The 20,696-nt window shown below is 52.6% G+C and overlaps 2 protein-coding genes across 12 annotated transcripts; both read right to left on the bottom strand.

Moving 5' to 3' along the window:
• Nucleotides 1-15: 15 nt before the first annotated feature.
• Gli1 (GLI family zinc finger 1) lies at nt 16-11,684 on the bottom strand. Of its 11 annotated transcripts, none has more exons than XM_050163918.1 (13): nt 11,323-11,684; nt 10,976-11,098; nt 8,209-8,334; nt 7,883-7,975; nt 7,033-7,228; nt 6,658-6,802; nt 6,272-6,433; nt 6,052-6,183; nt 5,663-5,812; nt 4,082-4,246; nt 3,420-3,650; nt 2,574-2,841; nt 16-1,871 (listed from the first exon to the last, which is right to left on the bottom strand). In XM_050163918.1, the coding sequence occupies exons 3-13, from the start codon at nt 8,306-8,308 to the stop codon at nt 145-147; spliced, it is 3,369 nt and encodes a 1,122-aa protein (XP_050019875.1). In that variant the 5' UTR covers nt 8,309-8,334; nt 10,976-11,098; nt 11,323-11,684; the 3' UTR covers nt 16-144. The 11 variants fall into 11 exon arrangements, with proteins under 11 accessions (XP_050019875.1, XP_050019876.1, XP_050019880.1 ...); XM_050163919.1 differs by having other exon boundaries at nt 10,976-11,037; XM_050163923.1 differs by lacking the exons at nt 7,883-7,975; nt 10,976-11,098 and adding an exon at nt 8,032-8,098.
• A 5,800-nt stretch (nt 11,685-17,484) lies between these two features.
• Nucleotides 17,485-20,319, bottom strand: Inhbe (inhibin subunit beta E). The gene is made up of 2 exons (XM_050163917.1): nt 19,491-20,319; nt 17,485-19,248 (listed from the first exon to the last, which is right to left on the bottom strand). The coding sequence occupies exons 1-2, from the start codon at nt 19,786-19,788 to the stop codon at nt 18,494-18,496; spliced, it is 1,053 nt and encodes a 350-aa protein (XP_050019874.1). The 5' UTR covers nt 19,789-20,319; the 3' UTR covers nt 17,485-18,493.
• Between the last annotated feature and the right edge of the window lie 377 nt (nt 20,320-20,696).

Below are 20,696 nucleotides of genomic sequence, written 5' to 3'. Positions count from 1 at the left end.
TTATTGTCAGGAAACCTGTCGTTATTAAAGTGTTTTCCTGGAACACACAGAGACTAAATACAGCCCCCAGCCCAGTCCTGCCATCCCTGGGCACCTCATGTAGCCATCTAGGAAACACCGATGTGCTTGGGATGCCTTATCCTTCTAGGCACTGGAGTTGAGGAATTGTGTCTCTCCAGGCAGAGACCCCAGTAACACACTCATGTTACCCACTGCCATGTTGGGGGGCCCAGAGGGAGATGGGGTATTTTTAGAGCTGTCCCCTTGCTCATGGGAAGGAGGACTCAGCCCCTGGGCCTCATCCAGAATAGCCACGAAGTCCAGCTGAGTGCTGTCCAAGTCAAGAGAGTCCAGAGGGTTGGACACCTGTCCTTCTGGGGGAGGGTACAAGGCAGGACCTGCTCCCAACCTGCCCACTTCAGGATGGCCACAGCTGGGGTTGGTGCCCCCCACCTTGAGGGATCCATAGCAAGAGGGCAGTGGGGGCAGAAGCCGGGGTGGTGGTGCTGCTGCTGGCCTATGGGAAGGCCTGTTTACCCCAACTCCAAAAGTCTCATTGCATGGTGAGGGGGTAGGAAAGGAGCCTGGCTTGTGATTGGCCAGGGTAGGTGCAAAGCCTGATCCGTACATAGCTGCTGGCCCTTTGGCAGGGCTCTGATTAGCTTGGGAACCCCCCAGAAACTTGGAGCTCTGATATGGAAGTTCCTGGGTGGGGAGCCCTCCCCGGCCCTTGTCCTCCCACAACAGTTCCTGCTGCGACTGAACATAACTACACACAAGCTGAGCTTTGAGCTGTCCCGTGGGGTGAGAGAGGGAGCCAAGATCGAGGCCAGGCCTGTGTTCTGATGGAAGATAATCAGGGGGAGACCGAGGATAGGGACCCGACTGGGGATACTGGGGAGGAGGGGGTTGGGGATAATGGGAAAATGGAGGTTGTGAACCTGGGGACCCCCCACTGGGGTGGGCGTTGAGGCAGGGTACCAGTCCAGGGGAGTCAGACCCCACCGGGCACCCTTGTTCTGGTTTTACCTGCACTTGTCCATAATGTTCAAGTCGAGGAGGACACTGGCTATAGGCTTCATTTGGAGCCTTAGTGCCAGGGCACATTCCAGAATGGGAAGGGAACTCAGTCCATGATTCTGGGGTGGGGTCAGGATAGGAGGCCTGCTGATGACAGTGGCTAGGGCCATAGTTGGTCAGTGGACCTGGGCCCCTAGCTCCGTAGGGCTCAGCCGCCGTTCCCTCAGGTCCCCCATATCCCAGAGTATCTGTAGATGAAAAGTCCATGTATGGATTTAGACCATTGCCCATCATGGAAGTTCCAACTTCTGGCTCCTCCTGTAGCCCTCTGGTATCCATAGCAACATTTTCAGTGATGCTGGGGGGCTGTGGTGAATACACAGAGGTAGGGAGGTGGGGATCAAAGTTACGCCCAGTTGTTACACTAGGGGGCGTGTGGACACATCCCAAGCTCTTGAACCGCTGGACTCTGGCTGGAGCAGGATGGTCAGCAGCCCGGGCTGGGTCACTGGCTCTCCGGGTGACCCCTGCATTGGGGTTGTATCCTGGGTACTCAGCGCGGCTTCTCCAAGGAGGTCCAGAAAGACCTCCCATCCGATCCAGGCTGTGTGCTGCAGTAGGTGGGGTGCCACTCCCTCTGGCTGAAGCGTATCTTGCACGGAGCATGTAGTGCTGGGCAGGTGTGAGGCCAGGAAGGGACGACACGCCATTCTCCGGTGGGGATCCCGGTGGAAAAGGGGAGGCCAGGGAGGAGCGGCGGCTGACTGTGTAGGCAGAGCTGATGCTGCTGGAGCTGCTGCTGCGGTGGTCAAGGGAGCCTGGGGGGCCCAGCCGGCGACACGTGGGTGTGCCTGCAAATGACGAGAGAGAAGGCAGGTGGTAGGGAGCCCCGCGGTTCCCACCCTGTGTTCCCAAGGCTAGCCTTGACCTGGAACCCTCGGTAAAGAGTCCTAGGCTTCTTCGCCCCAATCACCTTGTCTGTCTCCATTCACCGCACTTACTCTGTGGCCAAGCGGTCCAGGCAGTGACAGGTTTGTGCACTGCTACACAGTGACAGGGATAGCACATCACAGAAGTATTGCTGCCCTAGGCTACAGATGTATAACCGCCACGCACAGATAGATATCATGATGTTCTGATCGATGGGAAAAAAGTATCTCCAAGGAAAGGAGTATTTTTTTTTTTGAGACAGGGTTTCTCTGTGTTACACCCTAGCTGTCCTGGAACTAGCTCTTGTAGACCAGGCTGGCCTCGAACTCACAGAGATCCGCCTGCCTCTGCCTCCTGAGTGCTGGGATTAAAGGTGTGCGCCGACACTGCCGGGCTTGGAAGGGGAGTATTCTTCAGACAATAAAAAGATGCCACATGCGAGACCAGCCTGGTCTACAAGAGCTAGTTCCAGGACAGGCTCTAAAACCACAGAGAAACCCTGTCTCGAAAAACAAAACAAAACAAACAAAAAAGATGCCACATGGCAACTCAAAGGATGACCTCATCACCTCAACTCAGGACAGGTCCCCAGCTCAGCAACACCTCTCACACCCAGGTCTCACCAGCATGGGTTAAGCTGGGCAGTTTGAGACCCCGGGATCCTATTGGCCGGAGCTGATGCAGCTGATCCAGCCTGAGGTTCTCCAGGCGGTGAAGAGTGGACAGTCCAGTGCCGGCAACAGAAGGCCCTTCATCCAGGCTGGACAGGTCCTCAGTGCTGCCCCCCGCAGTGCCGGTCATTTCCACACCGCTGTCAGTATTGGCTGCACTGCCTGCTGGGGAGTGGTCACTGCTGCAGGAGGACTGTGCTCCAGGGCTCTGCTGCGGTTTCTGTGAAGAGGCCAAGAGTGGAGGGTGGCACCCTCCCCCAGGGGAGTGGCTAAAGCCTACATCCCAGTGTTCGCAAGAGCTGAGGACTAAGCAGGCAAGAGGTTGGGGTGAACTAGAGGAAAAACGGGAAGGAACCCTACTGGGGTACAGACTCCCAGGGCTCCAGTCCAGCTTAGTCCTAGGACCCTGACAAATTATCTTTGCCTGTTTCCTCTTTTGAGGAATACACAAAATATTGCACACCTAAAGCTTGGAGCTAGGTAAGAGCTACTTAAGAGTGAGTCCACAGGGGGCTGAAGATTTGCTTCGTGGTGAAGCATTTGCCTACCGTTGTCCATATTCCCAGGAGCACCCCCTCCCGGCCCCAAAGTGAATGGATTGGACCAATTAGACAATGGACAATTCTAATGTCACCCTTAGATCTGGGGTCAGCCAGGGAGCAATACTAAAACTAGAGACAGGTAGGCTGGACGCAGAAGATTGCATGTAGGAAGGTATGCTTCTAGGGAGAGGTCGGCTAGGAAGGGGTCAGCACGTCATGATGGGATACGGAGGCAAGACTTCCGAGGCTGGCTCACCATGGCACCCTCGGGCACGGTCAGTCTGCTCTCTTCCCTTATGGGTCCTCCTTCCCTTTCCCGCTTGGGTTCCACTGTGGAAAGGGACGGTGCCCGTGGCAACGGGCCGTCCCCTCGATGCCGCTTGGTCACGTGGGCATCAGGACCATGCACTGTCTTGACGTGTTTGCGGAGTGAGCTGGGATCTGTGTAGCGCTTGGTGCAGCCAGGGAGCTTGCACACATATGGCTTCTGTGGAGTAGCGTTGCCAAGTCAAAGGCCAAGGGATCAAGGCAGAACACAAACAGAATGGGAAAAGCCACAAGGGGTGAGTGAGGGAGCACACACAGCCTTCGAGGAAGGAAGGGGAACGTGAGCCCTTGGTGAGAGGCTTCTAGAAGGATTAGAAAACAGATGGTGCGGGTACAAAAAAAGAAGTGACCACCTCCCCCATCCCCAAGGCTGTGAGGCCACACAAATTCAGAAGTTGAAGGGGTCAGGGGTCTACTTAACACGGACCCTTTGCCTGGCTAGACCAAAGAGAGTCATTTTTCAGAAGTGTTTCCTGTATGAATTACACAGCAAGGGGAACTCACGGCCGGAGTCCTGGGTTAGGGGGCTCTTTACGGGGGAAATACTTAGACGTGTCTCAAATGGGAAGCGTCTGGTAATCGGGCATTCACCTCATTGGAGTGCGTCCGATTCTGGTGCTTGGCGCGGTCGCTGGCGTTGCTGAAGGCCTTGCTGCAGCCTTCATGCTCACACATGTAAGGCTTCTCACCCGTGTGCGACCGAAGATGAGTCTTCAGGTTTTCAAGACGTGAGTACGACTTCCGACACCCTTCAAACTGAAAGGGGTCAAGCCACATTTCTCAGACAGGACACGGAAATTTTATGATTTAAACTAAAACTGGCGGGTCATGAGGAGCCAAGAGAATACCAGGATTCGGACACAAGGGCAGGTGGGATCTAAAGGCAGAGAAAGCTGGAGACCGCTCAGGGTAGGGGGCACGGTGAAGTAGGGAGCATCTTGAGCAGGTGTCCTGGCATAGAGCTTAGACTGTAGAGAGGCGTCAGGAGTGTCCTTCAGCAACCATAGGAAATGCAGTAGCAAGAATACTAAGGAAGCCAGGTGGTGATGGTGCACACCTTTAATCCCAGCACTCGGGAAGCAAAGGCAGGTGGATCTCTGTGAGTTCGAGGCCAGCCTGATCTACAAAAGCTAGTACCAGGATAGGCTCCAAAGCTACAGAGAAACCCTGTCTTGAAATACAAAAACAAAAAAAGGAATACTAAGGGACCCACAAGGGATTCATAAAAAAGTTTTCATTTATTATTATTTTGGTTTTTCAAGACTGGGTTTCTCTGTGTAGAACTCACTCTGTAGACCAGGCTGGCCTTGAACTCAGAGATCCGCCTGCCTCTGCCATCTGAGTGGCGGGGATTAAAGGCTTGTGTCACTATGCCTGGCTATTAGTTTGGTTTTCTGAGACAGAGTCTCACTGTGTAGTCTTGGCTGACCTTGAACTCACTATGCACACCAAACTAGTCTCAAAATGATAGAGATCTGCTTGTCTTTGCCTTCCTAGGACTGAAATTAAAGGCATGTACCACCATGTCCAGCATGTTTCATTTCTTTTAAAATCAAAAGGGAAAAATATATTTTTGATCCAAAACTTAATTTTGCTATGTTTTTGTTTGCTATTTATTTGTTTATTTATGAGATAGAATATTACTGTGTCACCCTGACTAGCCTGGAACTCCTCACATAGACCAAATTGGCCTTGAATTCAGAGAGATCTGCTTGCCTTTGCCGCCTGGCTTATTTTTGTTCTTCGGGTTTTTTGTTTGTTTTTCCTTTTTTTGAGACCTAGTCTTAAACTCTAGATTCTCTTGCCTCAGCTTCCTAAGTGCTAGTGTTACAGATATGTAACATACCATACCAAGAAGATATTTTAGGGCCAGCAAGATGGCTCAGTGATTAGAGGTGTCTGTGGCCAAGGTTGAAAACCTGAGTTTGATTCCCCAGGACCCACATGGTGGAAGATGAGAACTGAGTCCCGCAAGCTGCCTGCTGACCTCCATATATGCACTTTGGAATACAAGCCCCCACCCCATAAAATGCCACCGGAAACATCGTAATATATATCACTATGCCTATCTTTCTATCAGTACAGTCTTCAGGAAGATTTTAAACATTTGCTTACAAAGGAAGGGGCACTGAAGGAACGAGTCTACCTTGGACCCTCATATGGGCGCCTCACCGTGCATTTGTGCGGCTTCTCGCCCGTGTGTCTGCGCATGTGCACCACCAGCATGTATTGCGCTTTGAAAGGCCTCAGCTCCCTGGAGCAGCCCCCCCAGTGGCACACGAACTCCTTCCGCTCCCCATGGATGTGTTCGCTGTTGATATGCTGAGGAGGAAGAAGACGAGGCTTTCCGGGGTTCCCAATGTCACCCAAACCCAGCCCCCTACTCAAAGGGTCACATATCCCACACCCTACGTTTTCTAGAGCAGAGAGTAACCGAGCTTTGGTTCTGAGGGACTGAGCATGCAATCTCTGACCCCGGTACCCTTGAACGTCCTGCCCTGGGGCAGACCATAAAGCCCACTCAGTCTCCCACCAACCATCTGCTACTCCCTGGGGCTCACATGCACCAGCTGCTCCTGGGAATCAAACTCCTGGCTGCAGCCATCCCAGCGGCAATCAGTCTCATACACGGACTCAGGCTCAGGTTTCTCCTCCAGGTCCTCCCGCCCATCCAGCATCCCCAGCAGGGGATCCTAGGGCCAGGGAGACACTCTTAGGGTCATTGGTGGCAAGTTTTGTTTTGCTCAGGCCCCACAAAGAAAGCCCCACCCTTCCTCTTACCTGTGTGCCCGTGGAGTTGGGGCTGGACATGTCACCTTCCAGAGGCTCCTCTGGGCACTTGCCCACCAGCATGTCCAGCTCTGACTTCAGCTTCCCCGGGGGAAGAGGTGAGGGTAATGAGGATGGAGTAGTCAGAAGGAAAAGCTTGCCGGTCCTTCTGCCCTACAGGCCCCCACCCAAATAGCAGGACCCCTGTGAGTGAGGAAGGGCTTCCTCCACAGCCTGCACTGCTGAGTGGGATGGACAGGAGGTGTGCTCTCATCTGGGAGGGCCTGAGTCAGCCCCGCAGGGTGAACCTACCATCTACACCTGCCCCGCTGCTAAGCCTACCACCCACCTATCCTGAGCTGGGAAGCCAAATATGAGGGCATTGTGGAGAGCCCCACCTGGCAGGTCGGACGTGGTCCTCGGGACTGAGGACGCAGCATCATCGCACCCCGAGTGGAATCATGTGGAACACAGGGCTGGACACCGTAGGAAGGCGAAGTCCCTTTTTGGTGGCTCATCTGGGGTGGGAATCCTAGAGATGGGCTAGGTGAAGAGGAGGCTGTTATTTAAGACTATCAGTCACGAGAGTCCTTGCTCTATTTTGTGAGTTTCGGGAAGGCGTGGTTTAATAAGCCCCAGGGGGGTCTCTGAAAAGGGTCCAGTGCTTTGGGAAGGGTGGGGATTCAAGTTGGGGTGGAGGTTTGAAGGGTCTGAGTTCTCTAATGGGTTTCAGTACATATTGTAGGGGCCTCTTAGTTCGAGGCTGCCAGCACCTCATGGTGCCAATGGAGAGGTGGCCATAGGAACCTCCAGGAGATGTGCAGCGTGAGTTGATGAATGCCACAAGGGAGCTGGGCGAGGTACGGATAACTGTTTGTAGATCCAGGCTGGCGTCAGACAGAGGTGAGAGGGAGAGTGCCCGCTTCTTTGTCAGTTTGACTGAACTCCGGGAAGGAGGAAAGAGTGGCCCTATGGCAGGAGACAGGAGTCAGGAACAGCAAAGGGGACTGGAGAGATGGCTAGTAGTTAAGAGCACTTGCTGTGGCCGGGCGGTGGTGGCACACGCCTTTAATCCCAGCACTTGGGAGGCAGAGGCAAGTGGATCTCTGTGAGTTCGAGGCCAGCCTGGTCTACAGAGCTAGTTCCAGGACAGGCTTCAAAGCTATAGAGAAACCCTGTCTCAAAAAACAAAACAAAACAAAAAAAGCACTTGCTGTTCTTCTAAAGGACTTGAGTGCGGTTTCCAGCACCCACATCAGGTGGCTCACAACCACTACCTATAACTCCAGCTCCAAGGATGTCCCACACCTTTGGCCTGCCAGGGCACCAGCATGCACACGTGCACACCCACACAGACACAAACACATACACTGCTTAAAAAAATAAAATTTAAAAAGAAAAGATACGGTAAAGGTACATGTCTCTGTGCACTCAGTGTGGGTAGGGTCTGACTTAAGAAAAGCAAAATGTTTTTTTTTTTTTTCTTGCTCTTAGGACCTCTTGATTGTTCTCTGATCCCTTTCATCTCTGGACATCTCTTCCACTGAGTTGGGTCCTTGCCTTCCCACTTCCTCCTTCAGAACCAGTGGGGGGGGGGAAGGGAGGGAGTTCCTGAGTCCTCACCCTCAGTACAGCCGCTGGTCTCTCTGGCAGACCCATAACCCTGGGGCCCTGACATAAAGTTGGCTTGGTGGCAAAAGGGCAAACCAGAAAATCCTAGAAAAGAGAGACAGCTGGACTGGGGCATTTGGATGGGGAGATACAGGGCTTACCTCGAGACCCCACGTACGGTACGATCCTAGACTCAAAGCATACATGGCATGGGGTCTCAAAATCCTCCTGTAGATAAGAAACTAGCGTGGGGGTAGGGATGAGTTGGAGAGGGATCCCAGGAGTAGGTGAGAGATCTGCCAAGTCCTCAAGCCCCAGGGACTGCTAAACACACTCACCTTCTGTCCCCATGCTGGGGACCCCTTGGCTGGGGAGGGGTCGGAGACAGCATGGCTCACCATAGCTATTGACTTGGGGTGGAGTCATGGAGTTGAACATGGTGTCTCGGGGAAGAACGAGGGGCACTGTAGGAAGGAGGAGTGCAGATTTGCCAAGTCATAAAGAGGATGAGAAACAAGAATGGCAATCTCAGGCACAAGACCGTGGCCAGCAGGCGCCTTGTGCCCCTAACTTCCCTGAGAATGGTCATGGAAATCAAGTTGAAAATAATACCGTTCAACAGCGTTAAGAAGAAACCTCCCACAGAGCAAGAAGTCTGTAAGTCTGGGGGATCTTTTGGGGGAACTGGGTAAGTGTCTGTGTATGCACATGGGGAAAGTATGGACTAATGGATCCAACATAAACTCCAGGCGATTTTAATGTCATGATCCCTCCACTGCTTCTCGTTCTGGTCATGGCCAGCTTTGAAGAGTGTGTTGGAGAAACACTGACTTCATGCCAGGGACAGCTTGCTCGCTATGTCTGAGCGCCAGCCCAAGAAGGCATGCATATGCAATCTCCCCCGTGTCCAGTAGAGGGAGACCTCGCTTCAGTCCAGATTGGCTGGTGGGGCCAGAAGAGAACATAAATGATCTGTCCTCTTAGACAGAGAAATGTGTGGGAGGGAATCAGGCTTAGGAGCAGAGTGTCTCCCGTCTGTTGAGTAAAAAGGATGGAAGCTAAAGTCATTCTGAGGCGGCTTGAATCTGGGCCTACTTAACCCTTCTGGTCGAGGGGAACTGGAAAGGAACTTTGAGGAAGGGCTTAATGAGGACGAGAAAACAAAACTCCTCTAATTAGGAAGGAGCGGGAGAGCAAAGAGATGGTGCGAGGTCCGGTTTTCCTTCTCGCAACCAGTTTTCATTCCACTCCACGTTTTTCGGTCTTCCGGGAGCGGAGGGTGGGGTGGGGCGGGGTGGGGTGGAGAACCACCGGGAGCGGGCCGGCCGGCGCGGTGGGTGATCCCGGGATGCTGGGATTTAGGGTGAGGGCGGGGCAAAATGGAGAACGGAACCCTACGGCCCAGCCCAAGAGCTGTAGCCGGGGTTGTACCTATGCTAACTCCTCCTTTTTCAGCTGAGTCCCGGATCCCGCATCCAAGACCTCCCAACTCGACCTTGGCACTAACGTTGGGGGTGGGGGGCACAGCTGGCTGGCAGCTGGATGAGGGGCATGTCTTCTGCCTCCTCTGCTATGACTCATTCAAGGGAAGGGGGAGGACTTGCAAACGACCCCCAGACGCTAGATGCTCCCTCAAAGATGTCACTCTTATCTTCCTGTCCCATTGCCTGACTACCCCAGGAGACCCGATGAAAATGGGGCGACAGCCCTCTTCTCCCACGCGTGCCACAGCCTACACTCACGCCTCCCTCTTCATACTAGTAAATATGTCGCTAGCTAGCTTTTCCAGTTTCAGTGAAGGTTTTCTGGGCGGAATGGGGCAGAGCGCACTCAGAGTGACCCTGCCAGAGACCCGAATCATCTTCAGTGTCTATTTTCCAGAGTCCTGTACGTACCCCTTCTCCCCAACTCCCAGGAGTCGGCCCCACCCCCTTCTCCCGGTCCCGCCTTCCCCGCCCCCGTGCCTTCTCGGCCCACCCAAGTCGCCGCCGCAGGCTCCGGCTGCAGACGGCTCAGCTTCCCCCGCCCGCCTGGGGAGCCCAGAAAAGCGGGGGGGGGGGGTGATGGGTGGAACATTCTTCCCTTCTCTCAGCGCATCCTGAAAGCAGGCAGTGGAGCGCGCGGGGGGGGGTCACTATTGGAAAGTGGGGTCCCTATAGTGGAGTGGGAAAGAAGAAACCAACCAGACACGACAGAGAGAAGGACCTGGGTAGATAAGGTGTGCACGGGAGGACACCTTGGATTCCAGAGTATCTCAGCTGGCTTCCTAAGGGTTAACCCCTATAGACCCCCGGGAACCCCCTAGTGACGTCAAGGGCGAGTCGGAGACGTCCGTCCGGCGGGGATGCCCAGAGAGATAATGGGGGGGGGTCCTTCTGAACCCCGCCCCCTAGAGAAAAATCACTCGCGTTCTCAAGAACTTTTCTCCCAGAAAACTGCCCATCTTTCTCCCTGCACTGCAAGGAAAGACCTAAACCATAAAGTCCTCGGTTCTCCAAAACCCTCGGCCTCTATGGAGTTCCCTTTCCTTGATCCCGTCCCCAAAGCTAACTGTCCTGGGTTGATTGTTTCAGGGTCATGGGGCCTGAAAGAGGATTCAGAGCGGGGAGCAAGGGCAGGCAGGGTGGTCTAAGCCAGAGGAGGGGCCTCGGTCCCCAGCTCCCGTTTGGGCGGGGGGCCAACCGGGATACACAAGCTGGCAGTGGCCAGTGGTCCCGCTCTGCCCCAGTAGGGGTCTCCTGGCGTCTGGCTTCAGCTGCCCCGGTGGTCCTGAGGTCAGAGGGTCAAGACAAGGTCTCCCCAGCTCTTGCCCAGGGCCCTGCCCACAGTCCTTCAGACTAAAACACAAATTTCCTAGGGATTTTTCTAAGGCCTACACTACACGTTTGAAAACCCACCCAGCTTTCTTCCTACTCCTTTGCCCCCAAACCCAAGCTTCTACCGGGACATCTGTCACAACACAGGTCAAGAGTCCAATCCCAGCCCGGGCCTCAGTGATTTTGTTGCCTCAAACACTCCTATTCCCACCACATTGAGCGCTCCCTCCTTTTGCGGTGTTCCCTCTTAGGAACACTGACGTCTTTCCAACGGCGCTCAGAGACGCACCTGGAGTTCCGTCTACCACGCAGACCTCCAGCTGGCCGTCCCAACAGCCTCTTCATGCCAACCTCAAGAAAGGGAGATATTTCTAATATGTGGGAGAGTACAAAGAGACCCAAGACAGACAGACTGCCGGAAGAAAAAGGAGATACGGAGAAAAGGAGGCACAAATTAAAGCTAAACAAGAAAAACATCCAAACTTCCTAATGGCTCACCCCAATCTCGCCCACCCCATATTGTCTCTGCGCCCCAGGTCTCCTTGTGGGATAGGGTGAGTCCCTAGGCATCAGAGCATCTCCTCAGTCCCCTCCCCCACTGCTCCCAGGTGGTCTCCCCTCTTGCCCCCCTCTCACCTCCGTCGGGGCGCAGGGCTCGGGATGCGTGGTCCAGGGTTGGAAACTGGGCTGGGGGGTGTGCGGCGGGGAGGGGGGCGACAGGGCCACTGCAGCGCAGCTTCAGTGCCACCCCACCCCCCCAACCTGGCCCCCAGCCCTCCCGCCGGCCCAGCCCGCCGGGCTGCGAGCCGGGACCACCCGCGAGAAGCGCAAACTTTTTTTTTTCCTTTTGCAAAAACTTTTTCTCGCTCTTGCCACTGGCGCACGGCCGCTCTTCCCGCTCACTTCCCTCCAATATCCTTCCTTCAGGCCGTTCTAGAAGATGAAGTGGGGTGGCTGGAAGTTAGAGAGGGGGTGCCGGGCTTATGGCACCCCCAGGACCCCCAGGATCCTCCCCCTCCCTTGAGGGACCCTATACTGCCTACTACCCCCCCTCCCGAACACGCTGCTCTTGGTGGGCAGTAAATCCCGGCGCGGATTCATGGATCGGCTGTCCACGAAGAGGACCTGAATCAGAGCCAGGAAAACATTGAGGAAAATATTGCGAGGCAGGAGAGGACGGTGGGGGAGCGGGGAGGGGGAGGGGGAAGCTCACCCCAGAAAGTTAACTTTGAAGGTACGGCCGATGGCTTTCGTTGGTCTTAATTGGGCATTCTCCATGCTGTGGTCTATAGGCCAGTCTCACTCTTAGATTGGAACGTGGAGGATTTGGGAGGGTTGGGGTTTGGGCAAAAGGAGTTGGGTTGGCTGTGGTAGAAAGTTTTGGGGGTGCGTCCTAAGGAACATGAAAGAGGAACATGGGCTTAAGTTCTAAGTGCCAGGTGTGTGTTCACAGATCACTGAAGTGTCCTCTGTCTTAGTACCTCTCCAGAGAACCTTCGTTCTCCATCTCCAAATTCTAGAGACTGCTGCCACCTCTACACCGCTCGCTTTAAGGCTCTTGCGCCCTCTGCTGGTCGGCTTCGCACATGTCACTCCTATGTGCCGAGTCTAGTTGGTCGCACCGGCGAATTTAAGGAAATTTGACAGATTCCCGTCAGCAAGGCCCAAGGTAGGAGCCCAGGGAGGGAGCTGCGTGAGTCTGAAGAAACAGACGGGCACACCAGGGGAGACTGCTCGTCCCTCGAGGTGGTGCTTGACGGGGGAGTAGCCTGTCTCTTTGTATTTGTGTTGTAGTGGCGACTGGACACTGGGCAGAGGGCAGCTAGTTCCGTTTCCCACCGGGGAGAGAAGTCAAGGCTTGGTGTCTTGAAAGCAGTCCGTGCCCTAGCGCTGCTCTAAGCCACCTTCTTGGGCCTGCAAAGTATGTTTTTTAAAAAAGCAACAACAAAACGAAAACGAGGTGAAGCGAGGGACGGGTCTGAGACCTTACAAAGGCCAGTAGCAATTGTGGGGGTAGGAACAGATAAAGAGTCAACCTGCCGCTCCACATAACCGACAGGTTCCATCTGTAGAAGATACAAGGGAGCCAACGTCAGGCCGGACCAGTGACCACAGAGAAAGAAAGAGCGCTGCATATGTCATGTGACCCACCTTCCACGCCTGGACAATTATGGGGCCTTCTGAATTCTGTGGGAAGGGAATTGTTTTTCGTGTTTTGGAGTCAGGTCAGCTCTGTACCTCAGGCTGACCTCCGACTCCTGGTGTCTCTGCCTCACCTTCCTAAGTGCTGGGATGACAAGCACAAATCAACATATGGGGGGCCTGACTGCTCCTGTGTGTCAACTTGATGCAAGCTAGCATCATCAGAGAGGAAGGAGCCTCCGCTGAGGAGCTGAGGAAGTATCTCCATGAGATCCAGCTGTAAGGGATTTTTTCAATTAGTGATAAAACAGGGGAGGACCCAGTCCATGGTGGGTGGTGCTGTCCCTGGGCTGGTGGTCCTGGGTTCAATAAGAAAGCAGGCTGAGCAGGCCATGTGAAACAAGCCAGTAAGCAGCACCCCTCCATGGCCTCTGCGTCAGCTCCTGCCTCCAGGATCTTGCTCTGTTTGAGTTCCTGTCCTGACTTCCTTCAGTGATGAACACTGATGTGGAAGTGTAAGCCAAACAAGCCCTTTTCCCCAGCCTGCTTTATGGTCATGGTGTTTTGCCACAGCTATAGAAACCTTAACTAAGACACCCAGTTTCTCCTAGATTTATTTTTTATTTTTTTATTTATTTAATTTTTTATATTAGCTTTTTAATGTTTATTTATTTAATGTATATGAGTGTTTTGCCTGTATGTATACTGCATATATATGTATGTGTATATATATATGTATGTATTTACTCCATGCGTTTACTCCATGGTGCCTGAGGTGTTCAGACGAGAAAGTCAGATCCTCTGTGGGTGCTGGGACTTGAACTCAGGTCCTCTGGAAGAAGAGTCGGTGGTCTCAAACACTGAAACATTGCTCTATCCCTGATGATTGGTTGATTGATTGATTGATTGATTGATTTTGAGACAGAGTCCCTCCATTTTAGCCCTGGCTGTCCTGGAACTCACTCTGTAGTCCAGGCTGGCCTTGAACTCACAGAGATCCCCCATCTCGGTCTCCTGAGTGCTGGGATTAAAAGCATGTGCTACCATGCCCAGCTTTCTACCTTATTTTAAAATTTTACTTATTTTTGCATTTTGATTTATTTTGTGTGCCTGTAGCAGAGGGTACATCTGAGTGTTGTCTTAGTCGTTATTCTTTTGCTGTGAAGAGACACTGTGACTGCGCTGTAACTCCTATGAGAGAAAGCATTTCATTGGGGCTGGCTTACAGTTTTAGAGGCTTAATCCATTATCATCTTGGCAGGGAGCATGGTGGCAGGAAGATGCTGGGGAAGTAGCTGAGGGGCTACATCCTGATCCTCTGGGAGAGACACTGGGCTTGGAATGGGCTTTTGAAAACTCAAAGCCCACTCCCAGTGACATACTTCCAGCAAGGCCACACCTCCTCATCCTTACAATCCTTTCAAATAGACCAGGCATTCAAATAGTACCACGTGGGTGACCAGGCACTCAAATATGGCCTGTGGGAGCCATTCTTACTCCAACCACCACAGATGCCATAGTGTGTGGAGGCCAGGGGACAACTTGGAGGAATCAGTTCTCTCAGATATGTTACTGTCTGTCACTCTGGTAACATGACAAAGGCGACTTACAATAGAAAGTGTTTATTTGGGGCTTAAAGTTTCAGAGAATCCGTCCAGGACCGTCCTGGTGAGGAGTACGGCACCGAGCAGGCAGGCATGAAGCCGGAGCGGTCACTGAGAGCTTACATCTCATGATACAGCCACCTGGGACGGCAATGCCATGCACTTCTGAAACCTCAAAGCCCCGGAGACACATCTCCTTCCACAAGGACACTGTTGTGTGATGTTTGTTCCCACAGACACTCCAAGGCTTCTGATAAAGTTAAACCTTGAATCAGAGGGAAGAGTCAGTGATTGACTGGAATTAGCCATAGATATGTTGGAGGACTGAGGGAGCCAGATAGAGAGGTTTGGGAAGAGATTAAGCAGGGCTTGGGGAGATTTCTCGGGCTTTTTGATCTGGAAAACATAGAGTAGGGTCAGCTAATTTTTCCTCCGCTGTTCTTTGGATTTATCAGATTTTTATCTCAATTTTTGACTCCTTTTTTTATGATTTATCTTTATTTTATGTGCATTGGTGTGAAGGTGTCAGATTCCCTGGAACTGGATTTTCAGACCGTTGTGAGCTGCCATGTGGGTGCTGGGAATTGAACCTGGGTCCTCTAGAAGAGCAGTCAGTGCTCTTAACTGCTGAGCCATTTTTTTTATTACTAATACTAGAACAGTTAAGGTAAATGTATTAGGACACACCTTCTAATCTTTCCCAAACAGTTCTACCAACTGGGACCAACTATTGAAATAGATGAGTCTTTGGGGGCATCTCATTCAAGCCACCACTGCAGCTGGCGGGAGTTGATTCTCTCCGTCCTCCATGGGTTTGGCCAGGTACTCAGGCCTGGCAGCAGTTGCCTTTCCCCGCAGAGTCATGGCATCTGCTCTCCACCTTTCTTTGGGATTGGTTTTTTGGTTTTGTTCTTTATTTTTTGGAGACTGCTTTCTCTGTGTAGCCCTGGCAGTCCTGGATCTCATTCTGTAGACCAGGCTGACCTCAAACTCAGCGATCCACCTACCTCTGTCTCCTGAGTGCTAGGACCAAAGGTCTGTAATGCATTAATTCAGATCATCTCCTCCCCAGCACTGGGGTTCACAGACATCCCTGCCCTGCGATTTTATGCTGGTACTGAGGAACCCAAGACAAATTCTATTTGGTAACACGAATTCTAATTATTCCTGATAACAATACGGAGTCAGATATTAGGGGTGAAAGCTGAGAGATCAAAGAAGAAGTGCAAACAGCCACTAAAGAGATCTTTCACCTCTACCAAATCCTCAGACCAGAAGAGTGATCCTGTCCTTAGACTGCGTCCTGTTACTGGCTGCTTCAGGCTGCACCTCAGACTGCATCTGAGCTCCTGTCTTTTCCCACCTTATATTCCTCTCTCTGCCCAGCCACATCCCTTCCTGTCTCCACCTCTCTAGTGGTGGTATTAAAGGCATGGAACTCCCAAATCCTGGGATTAAAGGTGTGAGCCACCACTGCCTAGCCTCTAGTGGTATAACTCTGCACGCTGATCTTCAGGCAAGCTTCATCTGTTACAACACAAACAAAATGTCACCACATGGTCTTGTGTGGCAGATGCTTACCCAGTGACTGTGCCCCCAGCCTCTCCTTAACTGCAGTCATTTTAGATTTATCTGTTTGATTTTATGTGCATGAGTGTTTTGCCTGCATGCACAAATGTGCACTGTGTGCATGCCTGGTGCCTGTGGAGGTCAGAAGAGGGCACCAGGCGCCCTTGCGCTGGACTTATTGATAGCTGAGCCAAGCCCTGTCCTCTGTGGGCTCTTTTTAAATTAATTAATTAATTTATTGGTTTCTTTTTTTTTTCAATGATTTCTTTTTTTTTTTGTTTTTGTTTTTGTTTTTCGAGACAGGGTTTCTCTGTGGCTTTGGAGCCTGTCCAGGAACTAGCTTTTGTAGACCAGGCTGGTCTCGAACTCACAGAGATCCGCCTGCCTCTGCCTCCCGAGTGCTGGGATTAAAGGCGTGCGCCACCACCGCCCGAATTTATTGGTTTCTTGAGACAGGGTTTCTCTGTGTAACAGTCCTGGCTGGCCTGGAACTCACTCTGTAGCTGAGGCTATCCAACTTTTTGTTTTTCATTGTGGGGTATGTGTATGCGAGCGCAGGCACCCATGAAGGTCAGAGGCATTCAATCCTCTGGAATTACAGGTAGCTGTGAGCCACCTGACGTGGGTACTGGGAATTGGAATCAGGTACTCTTAACTACTGAACCCCCCTCCCCCCCCAGTACCTTTTCTTTCAAATTTAAGAAAAAGAGCCTGGAGGTGGTGGCACTCACCTTTAATCCCAGCACGTGGGAGGCCGATCTCTATGGTCTACAAGAGCTAGTTCCAGGACAGCTAGGGCTGTTACACAAAGAAACCCTGTCTCTAAGAACAAAAACAAAACAAAAACAAAAAGAAAGAAAGAAAGAAAGAAAAAGAATTGATGCCTGATGCCTTCTTATGTGTGACTTCCACATGTCAGCACTGTGGTAAAATTTAAAGGCAGAAAGTAAGGTGAAAGAATGCACAGCCAGGTGTGATGATTTAAGCCTTTAATTCCCCAGCACTTGGGAGGCTGAAGCAGGGGGATTGAGAGCTCCAGGCTAGCTTGGGCTGTTTTAAAAACAAGCAAACACCACCAAGAAAAGGTGTGTGTGGGAGGTGGAGAGATGGCTCAGCCATTAGGAACACTTGTTTCTCTTACTGAGGACCTGAATTCTGTTCTAGCACCCACATTACAGCTCCCAGTCTTTAACTCCGGTTCCAGGGAATCCAGCGCCCTCTCCTGGCCTCCATAGGCACTGCCTTGGAAGAGCTGCAGTATATGCAGGCAAAAACTCACACACATAAATTAAAAATAAGTATTTTTTTTCTGAGACAGGGTTTCTCTGTGTAGCTCTAGATGTCCTGGAACTTACTTTGTGAATCAGGTTGGCCTCGAACTCACAGAGATCCGACTGCCTCCCAAGTGCTGGGATTAAAGGAGTGCGCCACCACCACCCTGCTATAAATAAAATTTTTTAAGGGGAAAAGGGAAAGAACAGACAAGCTTCTAATCTCTTGGCAGTGATGTAGTTGCTTTATTAGGTAGCATATTCTGGAAAACTCTGCGTATTGTTTGTTTGCTTTGAGACAGGATCTCAGTAGCTCAGGTTGACCTCGAATTCACGCTCTTGAATTCTGGTAATCTTCACCTCATGGTGATCCTCCTGCCTCAGTCTCCTGAGTGCTGGAATCATAAGTGCAAACCACCACACCCACCGTACAACATAGAGATAATGAGAGCAAGAAGCAAATGACATCTTGGTATTATTATAAAAATGTTTTTGAAACCTCTGAGTGGGCTGGCTTCAGGGGCCTGCCAAAGGTCCCCAGACCACACTTTGCTTATGGCCTCGCCCCTCAACCCCTTATCACGACTCACTGTTGATTTTCTTTCTCATTTTTATTAAGAAAGTATAAATTATGTCTTCCATGTGGGTCTTGTCTTCTGGGGAAAGCTAGGGAACTTCATGGGCCCAGCATCCCTTCTTACCGACTCTCGATCCCAGGCCCTCCTAACCCCCTTAGCCCTCCCCACACACACCTTGCTCATCTTCCTATTGACATTGCTTCAAAGCAGGCAATAGTCGCTGTTATTAGCCTGCTTGTTTGCCTTTTCCCAATCGACTGGGCCCTCTACTTCTTCCTCCGTTACTTGAGGAATTTCTTTTCGGGGAGAGACTAAGTCATTTCCCCCTGCCTTCTTCTTTCCCTCCCACGACATCCCTTGCTGTCCTGGAGCAGGGCTCCACGTAGGAAATGGCGCTGGCCAGGCAGTCCCCTGAAAAGGAAGCAGTTTCCCCATCTGGCCACATTTGAAACAGCCTGAAATAGACCGGAATCTAGGACGAGAAAATGCCCATCTCAGTTCCATAGAGGTCAAACCCAGTCACACAGCCAGGTTGCATGTTTGCCTGCGTCAGCAAATCTCACGCTTCCAGACACGGGAGTCTTTTGCCAGGGAACCCTCAACTTGAACCTTGAACTTCACTCAGAACCTTTAGGTCTTCTTGCTAGCTGCAGCCGCAGGCCTCTACTACCATGTCTGGCACATCGGTCTTGACCACGTTACTGTTATGGTCGAGATAGAGGATCGAGAGAGGTCTTCGGGCAGTGGGGACACAACAGGAAGAGCCTGCAGGCCAAGGGTTGTTGGCTTTGAGGAGGCTAAAGACAGCGGAATGGAAGGAGGCAGCAATGCCAGGGCTGCCAGCCAGGTGGGGCGGGCACTGTCCACTGCAGTAATTCAGCTGGTATCCTTCAGGCTGCAGGATCCAGTCTCGCCACCCCAGCTCCTGGAAGTCCACATAGTGGTCTCGCCTACAACATAAGGGGGTCTCAGGCTCACAGGTGGGAGTCCTCCTCTTGGCCCGGCCTGCTCCGGGTTCATTAGCTCGGATCTTAAGTTCCAAGAAGGGACGTTGCTGTCCTTCTGTGTCCAAGAGTCGCCTTGGCAGTCCAGTGGCAGTGCTGTTAGGGTCCCGGGGTCTGTAGTCCAGTTGGAGTTTGACGACTCCAGAGTCCTCACTCCGCAGGCCACTAGAGGGCAGAGTCAGGGCGTGCCAGCCTGAGGAAGTCGCTTGGTGCTCAGCTAGGAAGGTGCGGGATCCTCGGCACCTCCTGGTGCCGCAACGGAAGATTCTCAGGGAGAGCGTGCCAGGGAGAGACGGAGGCACATGCAGCCAGAGGCGAGCATGGTACAGGTGGTGGGACCAAAGAGGGGACAGCTGGAATGTGAGCATGGAGCGGTAGACTGAAGTGGATTTGCCTGCTCAAACGATAAAAAAAAAAAAAAAAAAAGCAAAGAAAAATGTGAACAGAGACAAAGCTTCCCTTTGACATTCCCGCCACCCTGCCCAGCACCGTCCCTCACTCAGACCTCTGGGAAGAGCCTGGACTGCCCGAGTCTTCACGACCATACTTGCCCTCAGCTCCTCCTTCTCCTGCCACACCCCATTCCTCCTGCCTCCCTTTCTTCCTCCAGTTCCCCGTCTCTCTCCCCTCACCCACCTACGGTGGTAGCAAAGCTGATGACTTCCTCTCGGTTGCCAGGAACCACGCTCTGGGGCTGCAGTCTCCGGAGGGCTCTGGTTAGTGCGGCCTGGGGCAGAGGACGACTTATTTTGGGACGGCTGGTCAGGTGCAGCCCCTTCAGAATTTGCTGCTTGGCTAGCTCTAGGACCAGAGCGCGTTCTCCTTGGGGTGCCAGGGTTGGGCCTCCACAGGACGGGCATGCAGATCTTGTGCTCTGCACCCACGCCAATGCCCACAGAAGCACTGGCCAGAGATGGACATCTGAAAGCCCCATGCCCCAGGTAGATGGCCCAGAGTTGAGAGCCTCGGATGGCAGTTTAACGAGCCAGAGGGGGCAGCAGTAGCAGCAGCAGCCCGCAGGAGCAGGAGGAGCAAGCAATGGCTCAGCTACTTTTGAGGAAGGGCAGAGAGAGCTACTTGTCCTCGATGGCCCGGGGTTCAGGAAGCCTGAGGGCAGATCATCTGATGGGTAGCTATGTTTGACCCTCACAGCTCATGGCTGGCTACTGAGCACGGTCCCTTTAGAGCCTACTGCTTGGGCTCCCTCACCTAGTGGTCAGCCTGCACACCTAACCTCTGAGCCTTAGGATTGGCCGGCTGCACTGCCCATCAGGCCCCTGCAGGGGGTGGCGGTCTCCCCCAGGGTTCAAGTTTCGCCCTCTGACTGTGGTGACTTGAGGTAGGGGCATGAGGTAGGGGTGCAACGTGGCCATGCATGATGCAAGAAAGAGGATGATTTCACGGTCGCTCAGTTCCCAAGGTCTGGGACTCAGAGGAGTAACTCCAGGGGAGCCAAGTGGGGAAGGGTGGCTCTTTAATGCCCCCCCCCGCCTCCCCCCGCCCCGTATTTCCAGCATGCCCACCCACCAACTTCTGTAATAGTTTTATGAGGCAGCCATGGGTTCCGATGGTTAGTTCTTGGGGGTCTCCAGGTCAGAAGAATTCTGGTGTTCATTTCTAGCTTTACAGATGGGATAGGGGTGAGACTTTAGAAGAGGTGGTGGGAAAATGGAGTCCCCTTGCTCAGGCCAAGGTGGCAATGCCACGGGATATTGAAGTTACCTTTTGACCCTGCCTGTGCTGGCTGCCCAGAGTCCAACTGGGGGAGGGCCCAGAGCAAGGGATGAGGTTGTGCTTCTGTGATGTCTGGGGAAACCCAGAGAGGTGGGGGTTGTAGTGATG

This window comes from Alexandromys fortis, unplaced genomic scaffold (assembly GCF_014885135.2).
Source record: "Alexandromys fortis isolate MF-2015 unplaced genomic scaffold, M_Fortis_MF-2015_v1.1 scaffold_125, whole genome shotgun sequence".
Taxonomy (NCBI): domain Eukaryota; kingdom Metazoa; phylum Chordata; class Mammalia; order Rodentia; family Cricetidae; genus Alexandromys; species Alexandromys fortis.
The sequence above is the reverse complement of the archived record's forward strand: the minus strand, read 5'-3'. Positions and strand labels throughout refer to the sequence as shown.

What these genes read in the sequence shown, in the direction of transcription:
- Gli1 (XM_050163918.1), bottom strand. Translation starts at nt 8,308, where the DNA reads ATGTTCAACTCCATGACTCCACCCCAAGTCAATAGCTATGGTGAGCCA. An exon ending in GACCACGTCCGACCTGCCAG is followed by an intron (nt 6,434 to 6,657) that starts GTGGGGCTCTCC and finishes GGGGGCCTGTAG; the next exon opens with GGCAGAAGGACCGGCAAGCT. An exon ending in ATCGGACGCACTCCAATGAG is followed by an intron (nt 3,651 to 4,081) that starts GTGAATGCCCGA and finishes GCTACTCCACAG; the next exon opens with AAGCCATATGTGTGCAAGCT.
- Inhbe (XM_050163917.1), bottom strand. Translation starts at nt 19,788, where the DNA reads ATGGGGCTTTCAGATGTCCATCTCTGGCCAGTGCTTCTGTGGGCATTG. An exon ending in CAGCTTTGCTACCACCGTAG is followed by an intron (nt 19,249 to 19,490) that starts GTGGGTGAGGGG and finishes TCGTTTGAGCAG; the next exon opens with GCAAATCCACTTCAGTCTAC.